The 9,913-nt window shown below is 44.0% G+C and overlaps 1 protein-coding gene across 5 annotated transcripts in view; it reads right to left on the reverse strand.

Moving 5' to 3' along the window:
• RASA2 (RAS p21 protein activator 2) overlaps nucleotides 1-6,683 on the reverse strand; it is a 123,465-nt gene extending 116,782 nt beyond the window's left edge. For 2 of the 5 annotated variants that reach the window (XM_049629754.1, XM_049629753.1), the window contains exon 1: nucleotides 6,481-6,683. In XM_049629754.1, the coding sequence (XP_049485711.1) occupies nucleotides 6,481-6,613 (133 nt within the window). In that variant the 5' untranslated portion in view covers nucleotides 6,614-6,683. Of the gene's footprint in view, nucleotides 1-3,262; nucleotides 3,848-6,480 lie in introns of those variants that run through there. The other 3 variants (XM_049629756.1, XM_049629755.1, XM_049629757.1) reach the window with 2 other exon arrangements.
• Between the last annotated feature and the right edge of the window lie 3,230 nt (nucleotides 6,684-9,913).

Consider the following 9,913-nt stretch of genomic DNA (forward strand, 5'->3'; position numbering starts at 1 on the left):
TGAACATGGGGCCTGCTTAAGTTTCTCTCTCTCCCTTCCTTCTGCCAATCTCTCTCCTCAATTTGTGCACTCTATCTCTCTAAAAAAAATTTTTTTTTAAAGATTCAAATAATTGTATCCATTAAATCTTAGACAAATGTCTCAAACAGTGCATCTTATGCAAAATAGGTATATGAAAAATACTTAAATATTAAAATAAAAGTATCTGATGTAGTGTCTTAAAGCAAATGGTTCAATTTAAAAAGCAACAAAGATTAGTGCTAGAAGGGATTTTAAAGACCACATCCAAACCTCTCATTTTACAAGTGAAAAAATAAGGAGTTGGCAAAGTTAAAGAATTTGCCCAAAGTCATTCTGTCATTAGTGATATTCTTAGAGCCAAGCTCACAATAACAAATTTGTCAATTACTGTTCATTGATGTTTGCATGTACATTGGTATAATGTTATAAAGCATATTATTTTAGCTAGTGATTTTTGATGACTGAAATAACATACAAAACCAAAGACATATCATAAAAAATTCTTAATATAAAGTGTCTTAGTTTACGTTAATTGATGACTACACAACAAAACTGTTAGCAGCTCTCAAAACAGCATATAGAACTTCATAAAACATGTAATTTGATATTATTGTCAAATAATTTCATAAAGCACATTAAAAAGGGAACAGGATTGGTATCTAAGATAAAAGGATAAAATGATACTTTTATTTCAGCTATATTAGTTCCAGTCTCTTAGAGGCTATTCAAAGAGTTCTAAGTTAAAAAAAAAACATTAAAAAACACAACAAAAACTCTATGAACTCATTGAGGTTTACCTCCTGTCTTTCTCACAGCAAATGATTAGCAGACTGCTCTGTGAACTTTTACAAAGAACCCTTTTCTCTCATTTCTATCCATCTGAAAGATGGATTCTTCCTCGATCCTAAATAACTCATCATCTCATTTCAAATTTTGACAATGAATGCATAGTATGAACAAATCTTTTAGTAATCTTTCCCTCTATTAATTTACTAAATAACATCTCATTTGAAATATCTGATAATAATACATTCTTAGCATGAATAAACTCTTTTTAATCTCTCCCTCTTAATTCTATTGCATGATCAATAAAATACCTTATTACCAAAAAATTCAAACCTTCCACAACAAATAAAAATATTTACTGTATAAAATATGATTATGACATTTTTTTTTCCAGGCTCGGGGCCAATTAGTAACAATATTCATGGAGTACAGTCAAGTAACAATATTCAAATCTCCTAATAATCAGCACTCAGAGCATTTAGAAAAATTTAATCCTTTTCCTAATGAGGCAACTTTGGCATCAGTTCAAACATAAGCTCAGTTGGCACTGTGATTTTGAAAGGGATGAACTTCCTGTCACAGACTCATGTAGTTTTCATTTAACAATACTATCATCTCCTAGTTTACGTGTAAAATTTACAGAACAGTTTCACATCTAGTATCTCAAATCCTCCTCAGGACAGTGTGGTGAGAAGTAGGGCATTTTCTAAAGGCCTATTATGCTGACAGTGGGATAGTTTAAAAAAAATAAAGAATGAATTCTATACTGGAAGAGCTCGTAGTCTAATGGGGAAACAAACAATTTCTACAAAATGTGCTAGAATAAGAAAATGGACAAGGAATTACAATTCCCAAGCAGTACAGGGGCCCAACACCTTCTCTCCAGGGATGGGGGTGGTGGTGCCCCAAACAAGGCTTTGGTCAGGAGATCACATGGAGCAGTGTTTTGAAGGATGTGTAGAAGTTCCCTGACATAAATATGGGGTGGAGGAAAGGAGAAAAACACTTCTAGGCAGAACAACATATATAAAATGGCGAGTGATGAAGCATCACTCGCCATTTTAAAGATGAGGAAGATAAGCTCAAAGGTAAGTGAGCTGCCTAAAGTCACATTAGTAATAATCAATGTGTGAAACAGAATACAGTACATGCCCGCTGAGTTTAATCAGCTTTGTACAGAAAATGCTAAATGTCGACAAGAATATTAGATAAAGACTAATTTCTATCTACTTACTCCTTCCCAAAAGATGGTCCAGGGCTGACAGAGCTCCCTCCAGGGCTGAGAGGAGGGAGGAAATGATTGGAGAAGATTTATTTAGCCCTCTAATCAATCTTGTGAGATAGGTGTTTTTATTATACCCATTATACATGCAAGAATATAAAGGCACAAAAAGGTTAATAAAAGTTAGAAATTAAGATTCAAATTAAAGCTAACCTGGACAAGCCTCTAAACTAAAGCACTTAACCAGATCCCACAGATCCTACTTTGCCAAAGAGTCCTACATCATTCTTCATCTGGAGACACCAGGGAGACCAACTGAGTTCTGGGACTTGTCATGATTCCGCAGATCTGGCACTGTACTGCACATCTCAATATTCACACAAATCATCAGATTCAGTTCTCTTTTATCAATCTGGTATCCCTAGAACAGGTAAACCCACGACCGAGGTGGCATGGGCTCTTTCATCAACATTTTTACATTCTGATTTTATAAGCTGATTTAATTGGATGAGAACTTAACAAAAAGTATAGCCAAAAAGGAAGACATCATGAAATAATAGCAAGAAACCTGAAAGTATAAAGAAGAAAGCTCCTTGGGGTGCCTGGGTGGCTCAGTTGGTTGGGCATCCGACTTCGGCTCAGGTCACGATCTCGCTGTTTGTGGGTTTGAGCCCCGCGTTGGGCTCCATGCTGACGGCTGGGAGCCTGGAGCCTGCTTTGGCTTCTGTCTGTCTGTCTGTCTGTCTCTCTCTCTCTCTCTGCCCCTCCCCTGCTCATGCTCTCTCTCTCTCTCAAAAATAAATAAACATTAAAAAAAATTTTTAAAAAATTAAAAAAAAAGAAGAAGAAAAAGAAGAAAGCTCCAGGGGCACCCGGGTGGCTCAGCTGGTTAAGCATTGGACTCTTGATTTTGGCTCAGATCAAGATCTCATGGTTTGTGGGACTGGGCCCTGAGGTGGGCTCCATGTTGACAACCCAGAGCTTTCTTGGGATTCTCTCTCTCCCTCGCTCTCTGCCCCTCCCCCACTCACTCATTTTTTTTCTCTCAAAAAAATAAACTTTATAAAAAATAAACTTTAAAAAAAACCACAAAAGCTATAAAATAAATAAATTAAATATTAAGAAGAAAGATCCAATCCCCCTCTTTGGCTTGTGTGTAGGGTAGTTTGTTTTGTTTTGTTTGGGGGGGGGGGAGGGGATGCAATGCAAAGGTGCTTCAGATACTAAGCATACCTGCCACTCACTGCATGCCAGTTCATACAAAGGACGGAGTCTGGACTACCTTAATTTCCTTTATCAAGGGTTCATATGACAGCTCCGGGACTTCCAACAATCATGCCTACCTGTTGAATATTAAAGAAGTTGACCATTTGGAACTTCTATGGCTTCCTAGAGCACTAAAATGACTTCAGGGTATTGGGGATCAGCACAGAAAACAAAATTCAATTAGCAACACTGGATTTGCTAGTGTCAGTTGACTGAAACTGACCACAAAATGGGTTTCCAATCCCTGGATCTGGTTATTTCACCTTGTGAAGGATATGGAAAAATTAACAAATATTAGAATAAAACCCTTAAATGAAACTGTAGACTATTACCTCCAGAACTTTAAAGATATAGAATTCAGGGTGCCTGGGTGGCATAGTTGGTTAAGCATGTGACTCTTGATTTCGGCTCAGGTCATGGTCTCACAATTCATGAGATTGAGCCCTGCGTCCACCTCTGCACTGACAGAGCAGTGCCTGCTTGGGATTCTCTCTCCCTCTCTCTCTGCCCCTCCCTCTCTGTCTCTCTCAAAATAAATAACAATAAACAAAAAAAAAAAAAAAAAAGAAAGAAAGAAAGAAAGAAAAGAAAAGAAAAGAATATATAAACCAATTCATCCTCACTTTTTTGCTGGTAGGATTTGGGGTTGAAGAGTCCTACCTCAGTCTAGGAAAAAGGATGTTCCTTTGAGGCTCACTTTGAGCCCTACAGAGCTCTAACTCTCCAGATCTGAGGCTCTCAAACAGCAATCTAGAATCTGGCAGCAAATCTCCAGTCTACTGGGCACTATCAGGCTTTCCTCTGAGGTCTCCCAGGATGGTGAAAAGGAAAAGGTGACATGGTTACCTACACCCCCAAGCTTCATTGTCAGATGTACCACCATCCCATCCCTGTGACTTTAGCACCTGCTAATGATTCCTCTAGCCCCCCAGCCCCCACGCTGTAAAACCCACATGTCAGTTTCAGGAAAACAGAAAACGGCATCTCTTCACAGGGTTGTGAAGGTCAACCAACTCTGGACTATACTGGCCTTTAAAAGAACGGCAAAAAAAATAAGAGAGGAAGGTGGGGAGAAGCTTCATGTATACGTATCCTAATACATTTTTTCTAAAAAGCAGACACTCAGTGACCTGACCTATACACCAAGCAATTCCAACAGTAAGAAACTGACTGAGGTAACAGTTACAATATTTCCATTATGGTTAAAGTGGTAATGTCACTCCCAGCTGATCAATCTTCAAATCTGGGTAGTGGGGTTGCTCTAAGCCACAGAAACAAAGTTGTAATTTTGTATTTGTAGGTCCAAGTTTCACTCATAATGATATCTCCTACTGTGATAGTTTTGCTATGGAGCAGGTGAAAGTGCAGAGCAGATAAGTCCTTCTGGAAACAGCCCAACCCTAACTCTCAATTCCAAGAAGTGTATATGCAGTTCCATGGCATAACCTGCAACTATGTAAATCAGTGAGGCTCCAATGGACAGTGCCTACCATCAAGTGACACTGAAATGTAAAAGTGGTAAAGTTTGGAAAATTATATCAAGGGGGGGAACTCTGGCTTGTTTACAGTTTTCCCAAGTGTTAAAAAATTAGATGTATGTGAATATTAAGTATAAGACTTAATCTGAATTTTGAACAGAATTTATACCCTAGAAAGTAATTTTAATATTGGGAACATAGATATAGACAAGATCTATTTCTCTGATGTCATTTTCTAGGTTTTAAGAACTGTACTCAAGATCTCAAATTACCCATGACCACTTCTGGGAAAAGATGAGAAAAGTTAATATGTCTGCCTCGGAGATTTAATAACATACCAGTACTTGAAAAGAGGCGCAACTTGAAAAAAGGGGGAGAATCCAAGCTCAATTATTAATATCACTATCCAGGAAGAGGAAAATTTTACATCTCGTGCAACAAAGAGTATTGTTAGCCATTTTATTGCCATTCGATTTTCTTCTTACAAAGTAAAAAGTACTCCTCAGAACTAAGGGTTATTTACATGAAAGATGAAGCACGTTTCCAATCTGAGAATACTGAACAACGAAAATAAAGCTGATTTTTGACAAAAGCAAAAATAAGTTTTACTGATAGATCTCACAAATAGCAAAAAAAAAAAAAGGGGGGGGGGGGGGGAGGAACGTTTCCTCTGAATAAACTACTGTGAAAAAATTGGCAATCGACGCCAGAGTCACTTTTAAAAAATAAATGTCCAAATGGCTGAATTCAAATGGTCTACAGCAACGCTTAGAGCTTGTGAGCAAAAATTTTGTTATTAAGCCAACCAGTGTGGCTCGCTCACAAAAGTACCAATTAAATGCATGAGAAGGAAAGGAATTAAGTGGGTTAAGTGCGGGCTGGATGACTGTTTTGAGACCTGCTCACAGGAAGCCACTACATCCTGTCTTAAGTCCCTGTCAGTCACGCTGTCTCTCGATCCAAGTCCCCGCCGCAGCGAGGTGGGGCTAGTACAGGTGTCCGGCCCGAGCCCCTTCCGGCGCGCTCATTCGCGAACACCCCGAGCGGCGGCCACCCGAGTCCCAGGTCGGCCTGTCTCCTCAAGCTCAGGGCGCCTTTTTCAACCTCGCAAAAGCTCCAGAGCCCAGGAGGCAGGCAGCCCCCTCCCCTCGGGCCAGCCCCACTTCCCCGCCCTCCTTCTCCTCCTCCTCGTCCTCCTCCTCCTCCTCCGGCCGCGCCTCCCGTAATTACCGCTGGGCTCCCACCTCGGGGCCGCTCCCCGGCGCCCGCACCGCCCGGAGGCCTGCGTCCCTGGGCGGCCGGAAACTCCTCACGCCCCCGGCCCACGCCCCCGGCTGGGGCGTCCCCACGTCCAGGCCGCGCCCCAAAGCCGAACCCCTCACGCCGGCGCCGCGCCGGGCGCCCCCCTCCTTGCAAATTCTCGGCTCTCCACTCCCTCCCGACCCGGGCAGCCCCGGCCCACGCCGCCCCGTCGAGGCTACGCCTCCCCCAACACACCCCCCTTCCAGCCTCACCCGTGCCGGCCCTCCCCACGCGCCTCGGCCGGCCCCGGCGCGGGCCCCGGCCCCCGCCCGCTCAGGTCCCCTCTCCGCCCCGCGATCCCAGCGCGGCTCGGCGCCGCCACCCCCCGCGCGCCCGCCGCCCCCTCAGCCCCACGGCGGCTCCCGCCGCCGGCGGGTGGGTCCCCTCAGCCCTGCCCCCGCTTACAGATCTTGCCCCGCAGGCTCTGCAGCACTCGGACCTCGCGACTGTCCTCGTCCCCGGCCTCGGGCTCAGCCGTCCCACTCGTCGCCGGCGCCTCGGAAGAAGCCGCCGCAGCAGCAGGCGCCGCCGCCGCCATGGTGCCGCCCGGCCCGTGCCGCAGCCCCACCGCCTGCGTAGCCCGCGAGGCGGAGCCCAACGGCGGCCTAGGCTAGGGCGAGTCGCGCGCCTGGCCCCGCCCCCGGGCCTCGGCCTGGCTCGCCCCGCCCCGCCGCTGCCCCGCCCCCGCCCCACCCGGTTCCCGCGGTCGCTGTCTGTGCCCCCCCACGCTTGCCCCGAACCCGGGCCGCTCGGGCGCGGACCCAACTCCTGGCTTGGCTTGCCGGCTCTTTGCCCCATAAAAGCCCAGGCGCCGGACAAGTGTGGCTCCTAGCTGTGGCTCTGAGCCCCTTTGAAACCCCGCTGAGAGACGACCCCGGCCCTCTCGAGACCCCCAAATCCTCCTGGGAATTAGGCTCCCTGCCACGAACGGGCTTCCACCGCTGCTACAGCTCAGGGGAACTCCCCGTGGAAAGAGAACAGAAAGGAATTTGATGGTTGGGAGGACCTCAAAACTACCTTATTCAAGAGCCAAGAGGTGTATTCCCCCAGTAACATCCACACGCCCCCTTACCCACAAGCCACACCGCCACACACATAAATCTTTGCTTTTAAGTAAAAACACTGCCCTGCAAAAGCTGATTAAAAAAAAAAAAAGACCAGAGCCCCCAATTGCAAAATGAGAGCGGCGCCTGAGATCCTCCCATAGAAAAATTCTGAAGCTTTTACCACCACTTTTTGTGTTTTGGAAACAGCCAAGTAGGGTCAGGTCCCATCCCTTCCCCCCCCCCCCGCCCCATGAATGGGCTGGCTAAAAAGTTGATTGACATAGGACATTAGTAAATCTTTGACTAGTTGTTAGCTTTATTTCAAGGGAACTCTTTACAGTGAGTAAACTGCATGAATAATACCCTGGGATGAGATCAGGAAGATGATTTCCTGGTCTTGAGGTTGTTAACTGCACTGCCCTAGGAAGAAAGAAACTGTGACTTAATAGGGCAGGTTCCTTAATAGTTCCTTTCTAGGGCAACAATAGGAATCATTCAGTCTGTCAACAAATATTTTTTGAGGGTCAGACAAAATGATAGCCTCGGGGAGTCCCAGCCCTCCAACAGTTCAGTCTGGGAGACACAGAAAAGGGCTGAGGCACTGGAGAAAAGAACTAAGATGAGGAAACTGGAGGGTCAGGGAAGGCCTTCCTGGGAAATGCACTGAGGGGTGAACTGGAGATGAGGGAGGAGAGGCACAAATGTGCCAAGGGGGTAGAAGTCACTTGTGCAAAGCCTGGACAGCCAGGACCTTTAGTATGCATCTGTTGCTGAGGAGTGATGCTGCTGGTTCCACATGGGTGTTGTGGGTGATCGCTCAGTGATTTTTACACTCGTTGGAGAAAGTGAACCTACCGCCTCTTCTTTGGATGTTTTGCTGTCCTGTCAAACAATAAGTCCAAAACTTAATTCCCTAGCTTCCTTTTCAAACGGGCTGTTGTCTGGGCTAGAAACTTTGACCGCTTTTTAAATCCCTTGTCCCCATACTGTTTTCAGCCGCCACATCCTTCTGATTCTGCCAATATATACATCTCTTCTCTCTCTTCTTTCCTTTCCATTCCCTGTCGTTGTACTAGTTAAATCCATCCTCACTTGAGCAGTGTCAACATGTTATCGGGTTTTTGTTTTTGTTTTGCTTTGTTCTGTTTTTTAAAAGGCATGAGCTTCTGAGGCAGACAGACTTGGGTTGGAGCCTAGTTCTACCACTTTTACCTGTGAGACATTGAGCAAATTACTCAACCTTTCTGAGCCTGGGAATGCTCTACTTACTCTTCCTTCTTCAAAGCGTTACTGTCAGGATTAAATAATTATTAAGAGTATGTGTGTGAAGCATCTAGTGGAATTCTGGGCACGTGGTAAGATTAACTCAGTAAACGTTGCCTCATGCTCTTGACTGGAACTCTTCTAATAGGTATTCCATCTTTTCCATCCCTCCTACACATACCACTTAAATTAATCTTCCTAAAGCAAAAATTGGAGTTCATCACTTCGTCTGCTCAAAAAACCCTCACTGGCTTCATTCATCCATTCAGCCAGCCAGCAAGCTACGCCACAGTTGTGAAGGGTGCTATAAACAGCTAGAAAATAAAGTTGAAATTTCTCAGGCAGTGGTTCAGGGGTGAGGTTGGACCCAGCCTATCTAACTCCCCTAACCCCTTATATCTCTCTGGCCACACTGAGCCACTTTTCCCACCAGTCTTAGGACTGACCTTCCTCCAGCCTTTCCAAATGCTGCCTCATTCATCTGTCTCTGTCATAGACAGAGGTTCTTGGTCGTTTTCTGCATAGTAGTATATATCTGTGTACTTGTTTATCTCTTCTTCTAGAATTGTTGCTAACCCCCTTAATAAATATCTGTTGAATGAATGGAGTGAATCATATTAGTTCACTTACTTTTTCCACCCTGCAGACCTTAAGTTTTCCTGTTTTGAAAATTCTGTTTTCTATTTATTTTTCATTATCATACCTGTCCAAATGATTAAAATAGAATGGGAAACTCTAATAGGATTCTAGAAAGCTAGTGTTTAAAGGTTTGTTCCTTTCTTCAAAATATCAATATCTGAAAAAAGTAAACTAAAATCTCCATATCTGTACCAGATTCTCCTCATTTCTCTTCTTTTTCACTAGTTTAACTCCAAGTCCATAACTCTATTAAGTTGTTACTAAAGGTATGAAAAACAATTTTACATGAAGTGAAACTCCACTTTTTTCCTCCAGTCTTCCTGTTGCAAATTTCAGAATTATCATACTGTTTCACTAAAACCCAGAATCTCCATTTTTCCTCCATCTGAAATCATTCCTAACTATTCTAATTCTGAAGAAACATTTGAGGAGGTTAACATTCTTTTACTGATACTGGCCTGCTCTGCAGAAATCTTTAGCAGAGTTAGTGTTTCCTTCTTTTTTTTTTTAACCACTTTTTTTTAATGTTTATCATTTATTTTTTGAGAGAGAGAAAAAGACAGAGTGCGAGCAGGGGAGGGGCAGAGAGAGAGGCAGACACAGAATCCAAAGCAGGCTTCAGGCTCTGAGCTGTCAGTGCAGAGCCGCATGCGGGGCTCGAACCCACAAACTGTGAGATCGTGACCCGAGTTGATCGGATAGGGTCGGCTTGCCTGACTGAGCCACCCTGGTGCCCCAGTGTTTCCTTAATGTAAAACATTCAGGAAATAAAGTTTTGTAAAGATTAATAAGATTTAGTCACAGTAAATTACAAGAAGGCCATCCCATCTCCCTCCCTTTATTGCCCTTACATTGTGTTTTAAATTCATCTAGAGTTCCTCTCATTTCTT

Source organism: Panthera uncia, chromosome C2 (assembly GCF_023721935.1).
Source record: "Panthera uncia isolate 11264 chromosome C2, Puncia_PCG_1.0, whole genome shotgun sequence".
NCBI lineage: Eukaryota > Metazoa > Chordata > Mammalia > Carnivora > Felidae > Panthera > Panthera uncia.